General features: G+C 35.1%; 1 protein-coding gene across 1 annotated transcript in view; it reads left to right on the top strand.

Moving 5' to 3' along the window:
• The window catches only part of Nipped-B (Nipped-B cohesin loading factor), a 141,319-nt gene that overhangs the window by 73,724 nt on the left and 44,506 nt on the right, over positions 1-23,089 (top strand). The window contains exons 5-7 of the mRNA XM_071583297.1: positions 68-287; positions 576-626; positions 9,912-10,076. Coding sequence (XP_071439398.1) covers positions 68-287; positions 576-626; positions 9,912-10,076 — 436 coding nt within the window. The remainder of the gene's footprint in view (positions 1-67; positions 288-575; positions 627-9,911; positions 10,077-23,089) is intronic.

The raw sequence follows: 23,089 nt of genomic DNA, 5'->3' as shown, positions 1-23,089 counted from the left end.
AATTGTCCGTGTCCTTTTCTTTTGTTATTTCTTAGCTTATATGAGTATGGAAAACTTTCTTTTCTAGGATCAAGCTCTGATGCAGAGGAGCTTAAAAGCTTTTGTGGAAAAATCTCCGACTTTAGCATGCAAGTTGGGCTTGACAGGAAATCATAAAATTACTCGGAGTATGGATACACCAAAATATAAAGAGATGGATACTGAATCTGAAAGTGATGATGAGCCTAGAAATCAGCCGAAATATTTCAAAGCAAGAGAAAAGGAAAGAGAAATACAGAGGAAAAAAGGTAATAATTTCATATTTTAGCACTATTATGTGTATTTGTTATTTAGAAAGTGGAAACAAATTTAACCATATTTTTATATTAATATTACTAAGCTCCTAAGATGGCCTTCTAATAATCCAAATGCTGTGAGCCATTTCTGCTGAAATTGTATATACACATATACATAGAGATGCATACATACATATGCATATATTAAAAACTTATGTTAGAAATCTCATTTGTGTAATGGTTTCTTTTAAAAAGACAGTTATTATAGTGATGAATGGTATTTTGTATTTTTTGCTGGAGGTTGCCTGAATGCAACCAAGCAGGAGGAAGGCATCAGCATTAAAATGAAAGGTAAAATTAATTTTGTGCTTTATGAGATCGGTATTCATAGATATCATTAACACTTGGACTATCTATTTTCAGTTTTTGTGCTTTGTGTTAAGTTAGATGTAATGTTTGCTTCCAAGATTAATTCATTAGTTTTCATATCATGTTGCTTGGGATATGCAAGTACACATGTTCATATGCTATCTGACCTTAAATCACTAAAGTTTTACCCGTTCCTTTTTTTAATGGTTTTGGGACAGTAGGAAATTATGTCCATTCATTATAAGTTGGAATCCAGTTGTTATTAGTATTGGACATTTTTCATGTGTTTAATTTTCAGCATTCTGCAAATTTGCATGTGTGCAGTTAGAAAGCATCTTGTATTTTATGCTTTGCTTTGTTTTTTCCAAATCATGCATTTGGTTGCATTATATGCATTAAACGACCATATTACAGCAGGTGCTATTTGATTACTATCATTAGTCATTGTATGTCAATTACTAAAATTATGCGCACTTGTATGTATTTGTCTAGTTCTGTGAAGTTTATTTGTGTAATGTTTAAAATTATTTTTTTAGAACTGGTCACTGATTTATATTACTAAAATATGTAGATACCTTTGGAGTTGAAAGCAGACTGTACCATAGGGATATTAAGAGAATTTCTGTATTTTAAGCTATGGAGAAATCTATTCAACACTTTCCAAAGCTTAAAGTTAGTATAAGCATGAGAATATTTTTCAAAATATTTATTGTGGGAATAAATGCAAGTTAATATCAGCCCAGGGGCATGAGAGTAAAAGGATCACACTTATGAAACTTTGTATACTGGCTTCTTTCTAATGATACCGCTATGATTTCTGATTGCATTGATAATATATATACATATATTGCTGATGCATCGCTTAAAGTAATAATTTTGCATCCTTGTGTGTTATGTCATCCCTAATTTTCATAAGAATGGAAACAACAATGGGAGAATCATGAAGTATCCTCAGTTATAACACTTAGCGCTGTTGTATTCAGCATAGATTGCATTGTGCAACTGTATGCAGTACAGGTTTATACCAATGAAATAGATAAATTAAACACATTGAAATACATATTTGTTAATAACATTGACTTGATTGTGTTTATTGGCATTTTAAAGTATTATTGGAAAATTTCTATTCAAAGTTTTAATTGGTCAATTTTCTAGTATAGCCTTTCTCTTTTAAAATCCATGATTTGAATGGGATTTTGGAAATACTTTCTTTATAAGTAAACGCATTCCTTTTTTGCTTTATAGTAATATCTAAGCTCCACAAAAGCATGAATGTAACATGTGAATATAATCGATACAGCCAACATTTTTAATGAAGTGTTATCTATAATTCTCTAGAACAGAACACTGAAGCAGTAGTTTTAAAATATTTCCTCTCATTTGACAATTATTACTATGCCTATAATTAATTAACCCAAGTTGAAAGATAAATCCAAGTTCAAATTCATAATGTTTGATGATCAATGACTTTGGACTTAATTGCTTTACAGTGATTGTTTCTTGTTGAAATCAAGTACAATCAAAGTTAAATGAAATCCTCTCCAGGATGCAATTCAAAAATAGTATTTATGTGGCTTTGTTTGTTTTATACCTTTGTTTAAGATGGAAAGTATTATTAATATTAAACTAGGCAGGCATTAACAAAGTTTTTTTCTCGACATAAATTCATATTTGTAAAATGCAACACAGAAAACTGCTGAGATTGGACTTAAAGAATTTCAACCAGTTCAGAAATTTAAATCAAGTTTGGTTTTTTCCTATGCATATTCAAATAACAAGTCCGCTGAGTTGAATGGGTGTCATTATGACCATATCCTTCATAAAATGTCAGTCTGCGGAATAAATAGCTAATGCACCAACAGGAATTAATTATGCTTGTAGTTAAAGCCAAAAAGATTTATCTGTAATTATAGTTATGTTTTTCACAACTGTCAATTGATTACTCAATATCTAATGGTAATTTTACCCTTAGCAATGATATATTGTAAGCCAGTCTCAGTTTCATGAATGTAGCTCAAGAGACGTATTTTATGAAGTTGGCTAAATTTTGCCATACCTGTAGTGACATCACTTGGCATGGGTGGCATTATCACTGGCCTTTATAATCAAAAGAAATGTAATATGGAAATTGCCTAATGTTTAGGCAGTGCTCATTGATGGAATGAAGCCCCTTTTCACTAAGCACACTTCGCTTCATAATACTTCACAAATAAATTCCTTGGCTCAACAAAATGGCTGAATTTCACTGACATTTGCATGTCATCTATTCTCAGGGCAGACATCAAATACAATTGGGACAAGACCAGGGGGAAAAATGAATTTTGTCTCTTTCAACAATTCTAGTGTGACTTTAGCGCCCATCACAAAGTAGCATTATCTATGACAAAGCTAATTTTTTGGCTAGGCAGTTCCAGAGATTTACATAGCTTGAAGGTGCCTAAAGTGACATCAAAAATTAAATAATGCCTTCTCCTCATGCAGCATGTTGAACCAAAACTTATCTTGGATCCAAAAGGTGATACATATCTACGGTTAATTAGTTCACTTTTAAAGGCTAGACAATTAAATGACTAACAGTTTACTGATTTTCAGATTAAACGACTCGTAAATATGTAAATTTGATTATTAGGTATGAGAATAGCTTGTTTGGGTTTTGTATGGATTTCCATCATGACCAAAAGTCATCTTAGATTAATGACTTTTTTCTTATAAGATCAGTTTACCATTGGGAAACAATGACGATATTGAACAGAAGTAGCACATATACCTTTAATTCTAATGCAAAACCATTGACCTCTCATTCCCGTTTGGTTTGTCCTATGATGAAGTTAATGATTATCATGACTGGTAACATGAGCAGTGCACTTTTATACCCAAACTTAAAGATTATTTGGGATGCACTGCTATTATTTAGCTATAGAAATGTCGTGAGCTCAACTTAATCCACTTTGGGACTTAAAAAGCATTGTAGAGTACAGGTAGGGTATTGACTTAATACAAATTTTTGTTGAGAAGTGGAGTTGGTGTTATTCATTTCAGAATCATGGTCTTTATATGGAAAATAGGGACATGTTACGCCATGTAAATATTAATATCCTTGTTCCCTTTCGTGGTAGGTAAATTCAAAAGACCTCATTTAAAGTTACTTCTGGAAACTTGTTCCCAGTTTCTTCCATATTGCCCTGTGCTTGCATTCTTACTTCCTCTTGTCACACTTAAACATTGTTTCATACACGATCTTCTGAATCTGAAATATTATAATACCACATGCCCACTTTCACTACTCTTAGCAAGCAATTATCACTGCTGAAGCAACTACCTTGATTATCAACATGCTTGAGTCCCTCACCACTAACACATGAATGCAGTTTACTGTCACCAAGGTGTGCAAACTCTAAAGTGTGTTAAAATTAAGATTTTTTAGAGTCACTAAATAGTGGGTCCTTACAAGTCTGCCAATTATAATGTGATAATTGTAAAGTGAAGCCAGTAAAAGCAGTTGTGATAAAAAGTGTAAAAGCATTGAAACAAAAATGTAAGATGATACTGAAGTGAAAAAGTCCATAAGTACAAAGAAAGAGGCATAACAGAAGATGACTGCAGCTTAAGGTAAGGTAATTCAGAAGAAAGTGTATGATCTTCAATAGGAGAAAAAGAATATGTTCGATAATATCTTGCAATAAAGAAAAGAAAGATATTGGTGATAGAAACAATAAATGTAGATTGATTTTGATGGAAAGAAGAATATTTTTGGAAATTATGGAAAAGTATCTTGTAAGGTGTAGGCAAAGGAATGAATGAAAGAAAAAGTTGTGATGTTCTCGGGGATGAATACAGAGTTATACACTATTGGTGGATGTAGTTGAAGGATTTTTACTATAGTAATGAGGGGGAATTGCATATGCTCAGGTGTTAGATGGTAGAATTGGAACATAGTGGCCAAATAATAACGCTTTTCCACTTGATAAAAATAAATTATCAACCAGGTTTCTATGCACGACATCATTTTCCGGGAGGGGTTAGCATATGCTTGAGAAATATTCTAAATTCCTAGTTAACGAAAGGTTCCCAAGTCCAAATAAATATCTGCATAGGGAAAAAGTGCTATTATTTGGTCATTAGTAGTGTGGATTATGGAAGTGAGTCCAATGCAGCATGGTAAAAAGGATGGCAAGGTAGTTAATGTAATAGCAATTAGTTTATAAAGGTAGGGAGGATTTTTGACTAATGTAAAGGCTGCACACACATTTATTGAAGCATCAAAATGCAAGGAAAGTTGCTCATTACCTGTTTGCGCAAATATTTTAATCTATATTTGCAAACTTTGGCCTTACCAAACAATTGGATCAATGCAGTAATTATTACTTGTGCAAAGAGTGGGAAATAGGATGAAATATGAGACTGATAGCACTGTAAGGTCTGTTGAGCATATAGGAAGACCATGGAGTGGTTGGAAAGTTGAAGTTCAGTATGACACCCATGATCTTTTAGGATTGTGGCTCCAGTGGAGAGCAGGAACAGATAGACAAACCTGGAGGCAGCAGTGAAGGGAGGCCAAGGCCCAATCTGTACTGTACAGGGCCATTAGAGAGAGAGAAAATGAAATGCAGTGTAAAATCAGCTTAGGTAGTATTTTTGATAAGAGTAATGGGAAGAATGATTGAATATTTAGTGTAAACAGAGGAATAATTGAAAACATGTATGTGCTTTGTATGAGGTGTGTTCGGAAAGTAATAGGAATTTTGTAATTTCATGTAGTATACGGCAAAGTGCACCATGAGTTCTTGCCACAAGGTCAAACAATCATTAAAGAGTACTGATTACAAGTTCAATGCTATTTGGGTAAAGCAATAAGAAAAAAGTCTGTATTTGTGTACAGCAGTTTAATGTTGTTCCAGCCTCCATATTTACCAGATATGGCCATGGCTGACTTTTTTCTCTTTCCAAAAATGAAGAGAACCTAAAAGGGCTCTCATTTTACAAGCATAGATGAGATTAAAAATGAATTGCCAAGATAGCTAAAAGCTGTACCAAAGATAGAGTTCGAGAAGTCTTTTGAGGATTGGAAAAAGCATTGGCATAAGTTTTTAATACGTAATGGGGAGTTCTTTCAAAGGGATAGCATTGATAAAGATGAATAAGTGAAATTCTTTCCAAATAACTCAAATTACCGTTATTTATCGAACACATCTCCGGAAATAATACACACAAAAGATTGTAGCATAGATGGAGAGTTAAATAGGCATTTGAATTCCGGGGTAAGGTTTTTCAAAATATGTATATTCAATAAAAAAGTTTTTCTAAGGCAGCAAAAATTAAATTGCATAAAAGTGTAATTCTCTCTGCCTTTTTCTATGGAAACAAAACCTGGGTATGTCAGAATATGAGCAAATGCCAGCATAATTCATTAGATAAGTTTTCTATGAAATGTTTTCAGTAAAAATGAGAGATGGTGAGGATTAAAATAGGCTCTTCTTGGACCTGGGAAGATGATTGAAGATCTCAGATTGAGGGAAAGTGTGTAATTAGACTTTGAACTTCTATTAATAGAGAAAAAAGTTTTACCTCGTATTTGTTCAAAAGTGGTTCACATTGTAATTAGATAAGTCTTTGGAGCACTAAGTTGGAAATTATGAAGACTTTTAATTGTTTCCACTTTCGAAACTGTGCAGTTGGAGATTATGTGTTGTCTTTTGTAACATATTGAGACTGTTTATGTTATCATATTAATTCAATATGTCTTATATTTATTTATTGTTCACTTGAGTCATTTTCCACTGCAGTTTGTATCTAAATGTATGATGTAAAATTTAGTTTTCTTATGTATGACCCAGTTGGCTGTCCAGAGTGTAGTACCACCAATTAAAGCATCATTGAGTAAATTTTACAAGAGATTCATAACACTTTTGGCTTTGTAGAATGGCCTAATACTCTAAAAGGGGGGACCACTGCAATACTAAACCATGCACACACTCAACAAGTTTTCTCCATTGTTGTTCGCTCGGGAGTTACTATTTGGCCCTAATACTTTCTCAGAAACATCCTGTTTATCAGCAACTCAACCATTAATGTTGCCTAATGCTAATATTCTTTTACCATGTTCATACTTATTAAAAGCTTCTCCTCATTCCCTGGACTCATACTTCACACATTTACTTTGATGCACAAGCTACAGTAATAACTGCTCGAATACTCATGCACATATGAACCCTGAGTGACCTAGGATACATAAACTTTGAATCTTAGGGTTCTCACTATTCAAACAAGTCTATGGAATGGACACCTCTCATTTCATGTACCAATAGTCTTTGTAATATTGTACATCTGTCCATTGATGGGTGGGCCTTATGCAAGCTATGCTGCTCATCATTACTTAAATCGTCACAAGATTTTTGTTTGATTGGTATGAGTTATGAAAAATTGGATGCTTGGTGAAGCCACCCTTTTGTGTCTTTGGCATGTACAGCATTTCCTGTTAATGCGTATAGTACTCTACCTCTCAGTTTTCACACATTTCACCAGTTCTCTACAAGTGAAGCAACAACTGTAACATATGAAGGGTATGACACTTCACTCAATTTTGGTACATTTTTGCCAGTTTGCCATAAGTATAAACAAAGCCTAGAAGTATCCCAGGATCACTTCCTCACTATTCAAAACACGCTATTATCCCCACTGAATGGACTGCCTTCATAGGATACATGCTGTTGCCCATACCCCACTACGAGGAGGGAAATTGAGCAGAATAGCACACCAGGATGCAGTTAATAAATGCAAGGCATGCAGAAGAAGTGGGTAATGTGAGTTAGTGATTTATAATCATGCATAATTCCTCCATTGCAGTTGATCAAGCACTAATAGAACAGCTGCCTGTGATGGTAGTATGTTTTATCCACTAATGAAAGTGCTCCTCACTCTTCCTGCACAGCTTTTTCCACTGTCATTGAGGTTATGGAATGTGGTCAGCCTCTCTTCCTTCATTCTTGTACATTCCCTGACACAATCACCTTCTCACCAATATCTTCCGTCCTGCAGTTCAGCCACCTTCTCTCCTCTATCCCCTCTCCCTTTTCACCTTTCCCTGCTCCTCCGTCTCGATTTCTATTCTCCCTTCATAGTTGTTCTCGCTTTTCATAGCATGCCAATACCATTTCAGCCTTCTCTTTCTCACTATCCTTGACGATTCTCTGTCCGTTGCCATGCCCCTGATTTACTTCTTTTTAATTATCTCCCTTAGTTACTCTTCTTATCCATCTTGACATTCTTATTTCTGTCACGAACCATTTATTTTCCTATACATATTGTACCAGCCATGCCCCTGCTCAAATTTCTCAACATGTACATGCCAGCTATGACCACAAATTAAGATACTGCACAGATCTATTCTGACCTTGGTAGGTATTAGTATGATACAAGCTTAGACCCCAAGTAAAATCTGTCTCTGAGGCCCACCCTCTTCTCCTCTATAGCAAGTCTAGTACCACAGTAGGGACGTGGTATCACAGAGAGAGCTTGACTCTTGTACTGCGGGCTGGGGATAGATTCCCGGTTACAACTCTAGGCATCCTCAACTTCACCTAAGCCGTGTGATTTTTTGGGTAGCAGATCTTCCTGGGGAACCATTGGCAGCACAGGGAAAGGAACTAGCCCCCCCACCCTGATGTGTGTATTTCACATACCATTAAGCATGGTATTGGGTGGGCTCAGCCCTCGGCTATCAAACCAGCCACTGGGTTGATAACTGTGGTTTTTTTAATAACACATTTAAGCTGGGTTTCTTATCTCTCATCAACATTGTAATATTGGTTTTGAAAGGATACATATTGTAAAGTCAAAGAAATTAATTTAACAAGAAAACCTAAAAATCAAATCAGAAAATAGGGCAGTTTAATTTGCCTTTAGTAATGACTAGTTGCTTTGTGAGAAAAGACATACCCAATGTTTATAATTTCACATATTTAATCATTTGCAAAGAAGTACCCCTGTTGTGCAAATTATAATACTTAATGAGTAATTACCACGGCGAAAGATGTTAGGATTAAAAAAAAGGCAATTTTTTTATAACCACCCAAACCAACAGAAATAGAAAGATAATAGGAAATCTCCAAGTATATTGAAGCTGAGCATAATTACTGATTGAATAAATACATAGGAGGCCATTTCAATTGCATTTAATGCTAATTTTTCTGCAGTTAATCGAGCAGGACTGGAAAATTTGGGTTTGAATTTTTCATTCAGTATTATTCATGAAAAATCCTATTTGAAATTTTTGTGTGATAGTTGGGAAATTCTGCCCAAAAGTCCTTTTAAAGCAGCACTAAGCAATTCACTTACTTTCAGCCACTTCAGATACTGGAAGGTCATTTAGGAATTTGAAGAACTGGAAGAGTGGCTTAGAATATTGATTGTCTAAGAATACCTTTAATGCCTTTGTCTCATTAATGCATATGAGGACATTGTTGATAACCTTGCCTTTGGTTGCATTGAGAAGAAGTTTATAGAATCACATATTAACAGTTCTTGGTTCCAAGTTCTGAAGGACTAGATATTCTAAAGATTGCAAGAGTTTTGTCATTGTAAATATCAGTGCAAAATATTTCCATCGTGACCATAATATGGCAATTTATGTACCAAAAACATTCTTTTCCTAATAATTTCTGTGATAACTAAAGTAGTGAATGTGCATATTTATAAATTTTTAGTAAATGCTGTTTCACCAACTTTTGATAGTTACATGTTCTTAGTCCAGATGACCTCGGTGCATCTGAGATATCCCTTCTCACTTCCATTGCCTTTCCATGCCAACTTGATATAGGTTCCTGGACAGTTGACCATTGATCAGCAGGTGTATATTGTCAAAATTTTGTTGTATTTTTACTGTTTAACTGTAGAGGTAAATATTCTAAATAATACTGAAAGAATTTCTTGAAGTGTCTGTACTAGAATTCTGTTCAGGGGCATATACTTGGTGCATAATATAATAATAATGGCATTCAGATGTGTCTTGTGGCTCCTCTGAAAATTGTGTATTCAAGACATTTTCCTCTGTATCCGCACTGGAACTGATCAGTATTTGGTAGGTTTGGTTAGGGATAGTGGAGCAGTTCTCTTGTATTCAAGCTCTTAAGAAATGAGAATGTAGATGCTTATTGGCATTATCTAGTATTTTTATGGATTTTAGGATCAAGTGTGCCTGAAATTTGGATTTTGTGGTGATTTATTCATATATTTACATCTCACACCTCTATCCTTCAATTTTTTTCAAAGATAAAGAAGATAGAAAAAAGCGGAGACCATCAGAAGATGATGATGAGTATGTACCGGACCATTCTACCAACTTTGGTGGCTCTCTTCCTGACCGCAGCAAGAAGCGGAAAAGAGGCTTTCCCCACCAAAGAGCTGATGACTATGAAGAGATGTCAAATAATGATGGTATGTTTCTGTCCAATTTAATTGTTAGCGGAGCTCATTTCCATTTAGTTCCTTTCATCTCCATGAAATTCTGCTGCAACATACAGTTCTTTAGCTTAGAAAGAAAATGATAATAAAATGCATTGTGCTTAGAACTACTCATCATAATTGCATACTAAATATTGACTGATAATGGTTTAATTATGAATGAAACCACCGTTTAGTAATTAATGAGGTCTCTCTTGTCTTGATCAATTGACTATATTTTCAATAATGTATGAAATGCGCAAAATGGATTTTAACTGAATGCATGCGAGGCAGGGCATAGACGAAATGGTATGCGGGAACTTTTCATGAAATTAGTGTGTGTATGTATAAATATTTGTGTATGTATGTATTTTTTTCTCATTTGGTAAAAATGATTGACTTGGCACCAAATTAACATGTGTAAAATTGATAATTAGTGGACATGGTGGAGTAGAGAGTAAAATGCGATACCTTCTCAGAAGAGTAAAAATTCATTTTCCAGGGAAAAATGGGTATAAGGTGCAATACATAGATTTATTTGGCAGCATTAAATGTCATTTAATGTATGTACAGATAAGGCCGTTGGTTGTAATGTTATATGAGATTATAATAATGAAACATCTTTATTAGGGTGAGATTGAGGCAAAATAATGCCTTCCTCCATCTAACCCCTAGTCGTTTACATGCATTTATGTATCAACAATCATAAAAACAAAAGACAAAAATTTTTACAGTGATTATAGGAAAATATGAAATAAAATACATTTAAAAAATAATAATTAAAAAAATAAATGTATCAATAGGTAGAAAAATTGGGTAGATGGTGGCAAGATATACATTTGTGGGTAAAGCATAAGAATTGTTAACTGTTTTCTTTGCCAAAAACCCCACTGGTGGAAAACACCCACACAGGAAGGGCAGTGTGACAAACCTGCAAAACCTACTGAGATATGGCTAATTTGCAGATAACTAATAGCAGATAAAAGGTGATACATATTATGCGGACCTAGAGAAAAATTATACATTGTTTGAAATAAATAACAGTAAAACCTCTTATTTGCGCTTTTATAGGGACCCTAAAAAAATTGTAAAATTAGGAAAAATGCAAATAGCAGGGAGAGGAGAGTATTAATCTTTATTCATATATTATTTATTTATTCATGAATATCTATATTGTCCCGTTCAAAGTAATCCCCATTTGATATTATACTTTTGTGCCAACGTTTTTTCCAATCCTCGAAGCACTTCAAATAATCATTTTTTGTGATTTTGTTCAGCTCCTCCTTCGATGCATTTTTTATCTCGTCTATCGTAGTGTAGCATTGTCCTTTCATGGGCCTCTTCAGTTTCGGGAACAAGAAAAAGTCACTGGGCGCTAGCTCCTGGGAAAACTGTGGCTGTGGCATTATTGGTGTAGATTGTTTGGCTAAAAAATCGCCCACAAGCAGTGATGTGTGAGCAGGGGTGTTGTTCATGATGAAAAAGCCAATTTTTGTTCTTTCACTAATGTGGGTGTTTGTAGCGGTTTGCTTTGTGCAATGGTGCATTACTTGCTGGTAATATTCCCTATTTACCATTCTACCCTGTGGCAAGAACTCATGATGCACCATGCCCCTGCAATCGAAGAAATCTGTAAGCAAAACTTTCACATTCGACCGAACTTGGCGCACTTTTTTCAGTCTTGGCTCGTGCTGCGGCTTCCATTGGGATGATTGAGCTTTAGCTTCCACATCATTACCATAAACCCATGATTCGTCACCAGTTATGACCACCTGGAGAAAATTTGGGTCGTTGAGGACAGAGTCATTAGCAATGTTAATATGTTGCTGTATTTGGTAGAAATTGAGCAATTTTGGTGCGAATTTCACGGGGACCCATGTCATGCCCAAATCATTGGTAAAAATCGAATGGCACCAGCCAATCAATATGGTTAGGTCCTCAGGAACTACTCTAACAGTGATTCAACGATCGGCCAATACTATTTTCTTCACTTCATCGATGTTTTTGTCTGTTGTTGACGTACTTGGGCGTCCAGCCTGCTCTTCGTCATTCACATCTTCTTGGCCCTCTGAGAACATATTGTACCGCCGATAAACATTACTTCGGTCCAAGGTAGCTTCTCGTTATGCCACAGTCAGCATGGGAATGCATCCGCCCGCTTAATTTCGTTTTTCACACAAAATTTGATACAGATTCTTTGATCCACTTTTTGGGACAGGCCAAAACTTGTCCCAGCAAAACAGCTGTCAAAAATTAACAACATTCAAAATGGCTGAGCTTTTCAGCATAAAGGAGAGACATAAGTACCGTACATAACACCACAAAATAATCAAATATACGTAACCTGCGGAAATTAAAAATTTGCAATACTTTTAGGACAGACCTCATATGATTATGATTTCATATCCACTTTATTGATCAGCAATGGGAATCAACAGGCTACAGAGCATTATGAATTTCATAAGATTTAACAATACCAATACAGCAACGTATAAAAGAAGATCAAGCTGCTCCATTATGTATTCTCTGGACGAAGATGAATGCTAATATAGCATCATTGCACAAACCATCGGAGAATTTAATGATGAATGAATAGCTTTATCCTTATCAAGTTTGTACAAGATTTACAAGATTTTTATAAAAAGTATCTGAGACAATTTGTTCCTGACATACTGTTCATCGCAGTGCACTCATACCGTGCAGGCTCGGTAGTGGGGCGTCTGATCTTCAACATGCACTAAGCTCCAAATGCCTACAAGCGTTCTTTCAGGCTAGATCGTGTTTTCTGTGGACCCCTGTTGAGTGGCTCGGTGCAACTGCAAAATGCAGCAAATGATTGAACAGTGGTATGCCATCAAATTTTGTGTTGGAGTAGGGAAATTGGGTACAAAGACTTAGGGCATGATTCAGAAAGTGTTCAAGGATGAAAGCATGTCGCAAACTGCAGTTTTTATGCAGCATAAGCTCTTCAAAGATGGCCGAGAGAGAGTGAAGGGCGAGCTCTCGCTGGACGGCTTTCAACACCAAGAACTGACAACAATATGCAATGTATGCATGAAGTGCTGAATTCAGATCGATAGTTAAGTGTGCGCATGATGACATATCCTAATGGCATTGACAAGATGACAGTGTATAGTATTATCACTGAAAATTTGGTAGTGCAAAAGATCTGCACTGAACTCATCCTGAAGGTCTTGACGGACGACCAAGAGTAGAGTCCAGTGTCTGCATGCGAAGACCTTCTTCAACGGCATTGTGAGGATTCCCCAACCCTCTTATAGTCCCAACTGGGCACCAGCAATCTATTTCCTATTGCCAAAAGTGAAAACATTCCTCAAAGGACACCACCTTGTGATCCTAAGTGAAATCAATAAAGCTTGCATGTGTATCCTTAGGGACCTTCCCGAATCCGCCTACAAGGGAGCCTTCGAATCCTGGAAAAGCCACTGGCAAAGGGGTGTCAATGCTCCAGGGATGTACTTGGAAGAATTTTGAGGTATTCTAGCAATATTTGAGATAAATCTATTTTTCCAAAACTTTTCTCAATATTTTGTATGCAGTATACGTGGTCTGTGCAATTAATGCGCGAACTGGTGCAATTTGGTGGCCATGACGCGGGCTATAGCCCCGCTCACTAGAAGCGCTAGTTGCCTGAGACATAATGAGCTGTCTGTGCTTGGTGGTTCGTCGAGCTGTGCGCATGATGCCAGTTATGTTAGTTTCTGTTGTCCTTGTTTTTACTGTTTGTAGAACAAGGAAATTTACGAAATCACGGAGCAATGAATCAACATAAAGTTTTTTAGTGAAGTGCGGTATAAGTTATCAAGAAATTACTGAAATGTTGACGGATGTTTACGGTGATAATGCTCTGAAGAAAACATCTGTTTTCAAGTGGAGTAGGCATTTTAAAGATAGCCGACAAGAGGCCACGGATGATGCATGGCCGGGATGACCTTCAACCACCTGTGTCGATGACAGCATTGATTGTGTGCAGTCCCTTGTCCTTACCGATCTTCGTAAAACTGTCCAAATGACAGCTGATGAACTGAATTTAGGAAAATCAACAGTGCACACTATTTTAACCGAACATGATGGATGAATCCTTCACCATGACAATGCACCTGCACATTCAGCATTGATTGTTCGCCGGTTTCTGGAAAAAAATTAATCACCATCCTAGATCATCCTCCTTATTTGCCAGATATTGCCCCTTGCGACTTTTTACTGTTCCCAAAATGCAAAAATGTGATGAGGGGACATCATTGGGAAGATCCCAAATACTGTGGCATATTCCAAATGAGATCTAACTAGAGTAAAATAACAACTCCCTTTAACTTTCTCATTAAATTTCCCCAACACCCGTATAATGAAGCTGAGTTTCTTTAAAGCGGATCCGCTGTCCTGATATGTGCCCTTCATGAAAGGCATGGTGTTAGAACTACCCCCAAATATTTGATAGTTTTTCTTAAGCCATGATATAGAATCTGGCTTATTCAGGGAGACTCACATTTCAGCACGTGATTATTTCAAGGCCTTATTTGTGGAATTCTTACGTGTGCATCATACCGTCGTTTTAAAATAGAAATAGTCACAAGCATATGTTAGGAATACTCAGATTTTATTCCTCTTAATTGTTTGTATCCATAAGAAATAGAAACAATGTAACAAATGGTTTTTCTAAACAAAATAATTACAATTGGTAACTAAATAACTTCATTCATCAATATGTAGCTATCTCTGTATTTTGAAATCAAAGCTGTGTGTGTTATAGCCAAGTGCTATGAACATGTTTCGTGTAAGGTTTTACTGATTATCCTTAACATTCTTAATATCTGATTGAAATACAAAGATTGCGAGCATATGAGGAGGTCTCATAAGAAATATAATAAAATAAATAAGACCACAATTTAAAGACGTAATTGATACGCGTTTGGAAACTTTTTCAAAACTCTTAAATGATGATACAAATCTGTTTTTTTGAGTTATAATTTAACTTAGTGTGTCATAATGATTTTTGCACATATATAGCTACCCTGCACCTATAGTAAGTTACGAGTTGGAAAAATAACGAAACTTAATGGTGAAAAGAATTAAGATCGCATGTGTATATACATGAAGGCATAATATGTCACAGTCCGCTTTGTCATGAACTGGGGTCCATGTCTGTAACGAGAAAACATCTCTGTACAATTCTCCCAATGTAAGTCTGTAATTGATAGAGAAACCATTTTCCGCAAACCGGAAGGGAGAAAAGTCTGGACTCAAAGAAGTTCTCGTGGGAAGTGTTTTGCAAGCTAATGGAATATTTCTTCTCTACTATTTCACATATTACATTGCCCAGCTCCTTATTATGCAGACGATTTTGCCAAGTACGAAAGATTTTGTATACTTAATATTTTACAGATATTATTGTAAATAAATTGATTTAAGGATGTTACAGCAACAATCTGCCAGGTCATTTGCATTGATAGGTAGTAGGTAGCTAAGTAGGTAATGAATTCCCGAAGAAAATACCATTATTAGATTAGTATAACCATAGTTATTTTCAGGAGTAGAAATAGGTATTTTTATATTTAAGCATTCATAATGCCCTGAATAAACGATAGAATCAATTTTAGAAACTTAAGTGCATTCTAATTTTGACTGTAGAATGAATGGTATTTTAAAATTGCAGCAAGACATGGGTTATATGGTAATTGGCCTTCAAGGGTTAATAACAAGCAATTTGGCAACACTGCCTTCGAAGTGCACTCAATGCCCTCTGGCCTGTCAGCAGTTCCTTTCCATGTAATCATTTCCTCACCCTGATGTCATGCATTGCAATGCTGAGTGCTGTTGTTTTGAGATGTTGACATTTTTTTTATATGGTAAAACAAACAGAAAGGAGTACAAGTGATAAAATTTTTGCATACAATGGCAAGAAACAATTTTGCTTCTGTATTAAACTAAGAGATATTGAAAATTTTCAGAGCTAAAGAATGAACTTTATTGCAGAATTGGATCTGAGAATATTTTTGTGTCAAGTTTGATACAGTTTACAACCACCGTAGTCTGTTAACATATCAAAAGCCTACGCTAACTTGCTGGACTATTACTAAAAGAATACTTTTCTCATCTTTTTCCATCAGGGCAATGTCATTAAAAGCTGGAAATTTAGTACAAATGGAAGATAACTCCACCTTACTACTTTCTACCATTCCTCATAATCCTTGTAGTAGTGCCACTTCATTCGCAGGTGCACTTTTGCCCTTTCTAGAAATCATGTTACAATCCTTGCATTGATGAGTATGCCATAACAAACAGGAATTACAATCAAATTCAGCTTCCATTTTTGCCTGTAGCCTTGAAGTGCTTTCAAATATTAGGTTTTGTATGCTTTAAGGTGTCACAAATGAAGGACAATGAAACCATTCCCAAAGTCATGCTTTGGTAGCACCTTATTTTTGACATCAAGGACAGTATAATAAAGAATTATCATAATTTTTGTAAACAACATAACTTACTTATCTTACTGAAGGTGATGGATCTCATCAACGTTGTCACTGTTGGAATGCAATTTACTTGTCCCACTTTTTGAAACTAAATTTATACACTTGTAATATACATTGTTGTGTGAACCCGGTGAAATAATCATTTAACTTGGGCTATTGCCAAAATGGTGGTGCTTATGTGGAATGCTACTACTTTTCCTGGAAGATGCTGCTATGTTTACCCAGTGGTAAAGAATTCCACTTGTAATCCCATTTTTTATTGCCACTGAGGAGGAAATTCAAATCGGTCATGCTTTCATGTACATGTAGTTATAACCGTTAATGAAACTTTGAAGCAAAAGAAAAAGATAGGTGAATTATTAACCAAGTAAATGATTGAATTTGACATATTTTCATGATGTTTACATGAGTTTATTAAGAAATATACACAACGAAGTTTAGAACTCTCCATTTGCTATTTCCAGTATAATATGCCATACTTTTTACTGAAGCGGAAACAGTGTATTTTAACATGTGGATAAACCTACATTATTTTGTGTGTTACTGATGCCACTGAAGTTGGACCAACTATAGTTTCAGTTTTCATCTTCAAATGTCTAAAGCTGACATAATTCATCTCATAAGGAAAAGAGCTGTCATCTTCACTGTTAATTATTGATCCTATTATCAAATACCTAATGGTTTCAAAAAGCTAGCCCTTTTCTCAATTCACTCCAAAAGAGGGCATTGACCTGTTCCCAGAGATTTTTAATACTGAGTGGTCTCATTCTGCACATTTTTCAGAAGAATGGTAAGATGTAGATGAACATGGCATTAGTATGGTTGCAATCAGTATTTGCTATCACTTCCTGACTAAAATTAAAATCACAGTATTTTGCTCATTCGTTTACGTTTATAATTGTTTTATAAATGACCACATAAGTAAAATAAGTTAGCTTGAAAACATTTCAAGATAATCGCTTATTTAAACTTTTAAGGAAAATCAACTTAAAATTAAAATCAAAGTATTTTGCTCATTCGTTTACGTTTATAATTGTTTTATAAATGACCAGAGAAGTAAAATAAGTTAGCTTGAAAACATTTCAAGATAATCACTTATTTAAACTTTTAAGGAGTTTTCTATCAACATTATTTGAAATTAAAGGAATTCATTGGCTTATTAAAGATATGATATTGAAATTTTAAGTTTGAACTTAGACAATGAGGGAATGTTGACAAATAACCCCATTAGATGTTAAAAGTATTGTCATGGGTAACAAATTGAGTCATACCGTGGTAAAATATAATTAATTAGTTACTTTTTATAGATGAGAAATTGTTACACTCTTGATAATCTAAATCACTACCATTTATGCCTGCTAGTTGTTATCCAGAATGAGAATTCCTATACATTCCCTTTCATTGAAGATGTTAATGATCTCACTGTTATTCCTTCTCAAGAAGAAAAGCTAATATGGTAGATGTGGTGAGAGGGATCACAGGTGATGTCAGTGAACAAATTAAACACCTTTTCCAAAATTTTTACAATTGTCATAAGAAACTATGAACTAAGAAATAGTAATTGCTATGCTACATTAGTCATTACTACCATAATGCCATCATAGACATATAACTACTGGCAGCTATGGGAAATCCAAAACCTTCAGTTCATGCACACATATCAGGGACCCACAATTAAATTAGCATAATGGTCAAAAATTGGGAAATAAAAATATCTATGGTTTTTGAAACTTCATGCAGAGGGACAACATAGCTCATAAATACTTCATCCATTTTGTAGAACTCTTAATTTCATTTCAGTGAAAATTAAAAAAAAATCAAATATATGCATGTCTTACCTTTACACACCAATGATGAAATAGCTGTATACTTGCAGTTAATGAGTTCACTCAACTATGCAATAGCAAGAAACTTTTCTCTCTTCTTGAGAAGGCTTTCCAATACACATGCTCAACTCTCATCACAGGTGTCATGGTTTTTCAATTATTAAATAAAATTACGAATTTCTTCCATGTAACCATGCAGATTCTGCCAGTGAAGTGGTCCATTTATCAGTTATGATCTCCTATGTCAGAGTCAAGTATAAATAAGGAATTTAATGTAATTAAAATGATAGTGTGTAACAATGGCTATCCGGAAGATCTAATTATTAAACTTGACTGGAAGAAACTTACGAAAATAGCCTTAAGCAGCATTTACTATTCTGAATATTTCAAAGGTCCCACTGCAAATGGTGATAAATAATCGATTTAGGGAATATTTCTCAAAAAGCAATCAAGAAAAATAATAATGGAGCTAATAAAAACTGGCCACCAAATGGAAGCACAAAAATACGATTTACAGGACGCATTTCATACCTCAGTAAACAGATGAAAGTGACATAGGTGTGTCGTCATTTTCGCGCTTAAGTTGCGGAAACGTCCTCGATGATGTGACATCGTAGCGATTGTAACGACCCCGACTTTCATGTGGGGGTTTTGAAAACCTAAGACGCCCTACGCTGTCGGCCCAGTCCGTTGTCCAGGGGCCATGGAAGAGATTGTAGAACAATGGTGATGGCGGATCCATAAGATGCAACTCATCCGGGGAATTATCTGTAGAGTTTTCATCCCGAAAAGGATGCGACGAATGATTAAGATGTTGATATTATACTTTCGCAACCGGTAGCCTCTTAGTAGTCGTGAATGTAACATAAATAGAAACGAAATATGACACTGAATGGGAAACCGTGATCCAAGTTGAAATTCCTCGCGGTTCGTTTATACTTCCCATTGGTACTAGTCAAGTGGCGTGGTGAGCAACATTATTGTTCTTCCCTGTGCCTTACAGAAAGTTTGAAAACTTTTTTTCCTGAAATTGGTGTCCAGAGAGTACCTTCACGAGCATCGTTTCACCATCCAAAATAAGACCACTCGTAGTTGTGAATGTGTTGACATTTCTTGCTTTCGCTTTGGTTGTTCTCGGATATCATTTGCTTCCGAGTAGTGAAAATGTTTCCCTACAGCGAGTTAGTGGTCGCTTGATATGAAGATTTGTATATGATGTCAGTCTGAATGTTAAATATCCATCAACAATAAAAGATATAAAATTGAGTTCTTCATTTTTTTCAACTATCAAGTGGTTAATTATGTTAATGTGTACTTTTAGGGAACGATGTCGTCCAGACAAATCAACTTTAGTTTATTCGTAAGTTTCAAGTATATTAATATGCAGCTAAGTGTGCAAACGTATCCGGAAACGCGAGCTGAGCATTCGAACGTATGTTAAGTATGAAAAGTTTTTGCCTTCGCAATGTCTAGTCACTAAGTAACCGGGAAATAATAAAAATTAATTGTTCTTATGTAATTTACTTAGTTTAGGTGGAGACATATTGTAATGCCATTTTGTCTGCGGGTATCATCCAGCATTTGAAACCTTACATCATATTTTGTTATTTGCTGATTTGTCACTGGTTCCATTATTATAATTACTTGTGTATTTTAATGCTTTCAGTCCATTTTGTTCGCGGTATAATTCGCCGCGTCAATACAATTCATCGTCGTAGTTTTACCTTGTAAAAGCTACTCAATATTTTTTTACTTACCAGTTTTTCGAACCGTTTCACTTTGTATTCACCTCGCTTGTAAAACCGTTTTACTGTTACATAATTATATGGTGGGCATTCTAGAATTTTTACGTCTATATTCGTACTCCTAAGATGCCAATCCAAAAGCTTAAGGCACCAGCTTTATAAGATCAATGTTTTTGTGGCCCTAATAATCCTTGATAATTATTTTCAAAATTTTGTAGTTGTTTGTTAAAAGAGTTTTTAAACCTTTGCTAGTGTGAAACACATTGTTTGAAAAAGTAAATAGAGAAAATTTTATATTAAGCTGGAGGTTGCTGTGTGTAAAGTAACTTTTTTTGGAGAGTCTTGAAGAAGTGCACCACCACTGAAATTTCTTCCAAATCAACGGACATTAGTTGAATGCTTATAAAGAGGGCTTTCTGTCAAAATCGGAATATAAGGAACCACATAATATTTCCTTGTTCAAACTATATGCAGCATTCGTGAAAAGCTGTGAATAATAGTTTCCTCATCCTTTCACAGATTCTGCCACTTTACGAGACTTGAGAAACAGTTGAACTGTATTACTCAGATGTGCCATGATTTCTCTCTTGTGTAAATTAAATTAAAACTTATGTAACTGTGGTATTCATTGTCTCATGAGAATGCCTCTGGGCACTCTCAGCTTTATCCAAGCTGAGTGAATTTTTGGATATCTGCTTATTCTGGGAAACCATGGGTGAAAGGAACTTGCCTCCCTACCCTGTATGTGTGAATTTAACACACCTTTGGGATGAGTACTAGGTGAGCTCTGCCCTCTCCTATCTAACCAACTTGTTGGCTGATAACAGGTGGTTTATCATACAAGCATTATGGGAACATTGGGAAATAAGCTTTTTTTTGAAGCCAAGATGTGTTATTTTATTCTCTTATCTCTGCGAGTCAAATTTGATCAAGGTTACTTTTAAAGGGATGCTGGAGAGGTAGGGCATGAATCTCATTCTTCTCTAATAGAATGAATAAAATGTTTGCTGGTAGTCACATAACTCGCCAAAAATCTAGTTGGATCAGTTTGTTTTGGAAGGAGATGACATGTTGAAAATCTTGCTAGTTTTATGCTGGCATTTAGAGCATAAAAAAATGAAATAAGGAAACACCATCAATGGTAACAGGAATTGATCATCTAATAAGGTCTAAAAAGCCAAATGAATTTTTAACCTAAACCCACACTGCACGAAATATCCAATGGATGTACATAATATTCACCACATAGCCAGTCCTTAAATACATATATAATGATTAAACATTGTATATCATTACTTGATGTTCATCAACATATTCATGGATAAGGAAAGTAAATATTTTAGACATCCCGTGTTCTATATGGATTGTTGGTGTGGGAGGGGGGCTTGGATGGTAACCTTGGGAATACAGACATCTTTTGCTCATTTTGACAGTCCTCATTCAACCTGTGTACCACATGTAGGCTGGTGACAAGAGCACCACAGTAAGGGACACTTGAGGAATGTTTGTGGTGAAAGAAAATTGGTAGAATGAAGAGTAAGTGGATGAAAAAAATGAATCGAATGCACCAGTAATAGGCAAGTAAAAATAAAGTATGCCATGCTGGTTTTTGTCAACAATAGAGTTGCGTCATTTAATAAAAAATAATAATAATTAATAATATGATAAAAGAGTAAATGGTCTTAGAAGGGGTGGACCAAAAAAAATAGTTAGCAGACTGAGACCAATGAATGCTAAAACCTCAGGAATGAACGAACATGCATGAAAAATATATTTGAATCCCATTGGCAAATAAGTGCCATATTTCTCACTTAATAAAATACAGTGATTTTTTCAGGTTGAATAATACTTGGATCAGATAGAACCGATTTGAGTATTTTGATTGTAACATTTGGTTTGAAGAAATTGAATTTTTATGTTGAAAATTAGCAGCTGCATGTTTATCATCACATGTCAAAATGCCTTTCAGCTGCCTTGTTTTTGTGTTCTGAAGCATAATTCAAATTTAAATGCAGGAAAGTATGACAATCTTCTCTTCTAAGATCCCATGAGGTCTTAAGCTTTTTATGTGATGCTTATTTCTGTTTTATATTAATATTATTGAAATTTGTATTAAAAGCAACCATTTTCTGTGCCTTCAGAACACACTCATACTACTTAAGGTCAAATTCCTATAGTTTATTGGTAGAGATGCAATGTGTGTATGTATTAGTAGAGGGGAAACATCCTTTTTATCCCAATAAATATTGCGTTTTGCAGCAGCACCACGTTTGAGATGAAACTAAAGGCGCTACATTTATGATTTATGTGGGAATATTTTTAGGATGTACTTTCAATGAAATATTGAAACTCTGTCACTTACTAATAACTCAAAACAGCAATATTATTGACATTTTTAATCTAGGCAACCATTTTCTATTCCCGATATGGGAAAAAATCCTTAATAGTATTTATTTTTTTGGCAAATCAGCTTGTGCTCATTGGATAAAGCTATACCTATTTACCACTGCCTGTAAGATATAGGCTTAAAATAGAGCACATTTTAGAGTTAAAAAAAGTGCATCTTATGTAATATGGTGAATTTATCCTCATTCTCCAATAGAGACACAAGTAAAAAGTGTATGTGTACTCTTCTTTAAAGTTCTGTTGAGGTCATTTCTGAAAATTTTTCCTGGTCATCAGTACACATATAATAGTAAGGATATAGAAATTTTCACATGTGAACATTTTTCAGATTGTTAGTAAAAATTAAATAAAGTAATTGGTCAAGGTATGGTCAAAATCTGGGGCACATTAGATCCAGCTGTGAATATTCTAGATAACCTGAGAGGATAGGATATTCTGTAGAGAATGGATTCCAGTTGAAATGATAAATGCTTACTAGACATCTGTGGAGATGGTATCAACTTAGAGACCACAAAAATAGTTTTGTGCTGATTTCTTAG

The sequence above is a fragment of the Hetaerina americana genome, unplaced genomic scaffold, assembly GCF_022747635.1.
Source record: "Hetaerina americana unplaced genomic scaffold, ioHetAmer1.1.p SCAF_13, whole genome shotgun sequence".
Classification (NCBI taxonomy): domain Eukaryota; kingdom Metazoa; phylum Arthropoda; class Insecta; order Odonata; family Calopterygidae; genus Hetaerina; species Hetaerina americana.
This window is presented reverse-complemented; position numbering and strand designations above follow the sequence as displayed.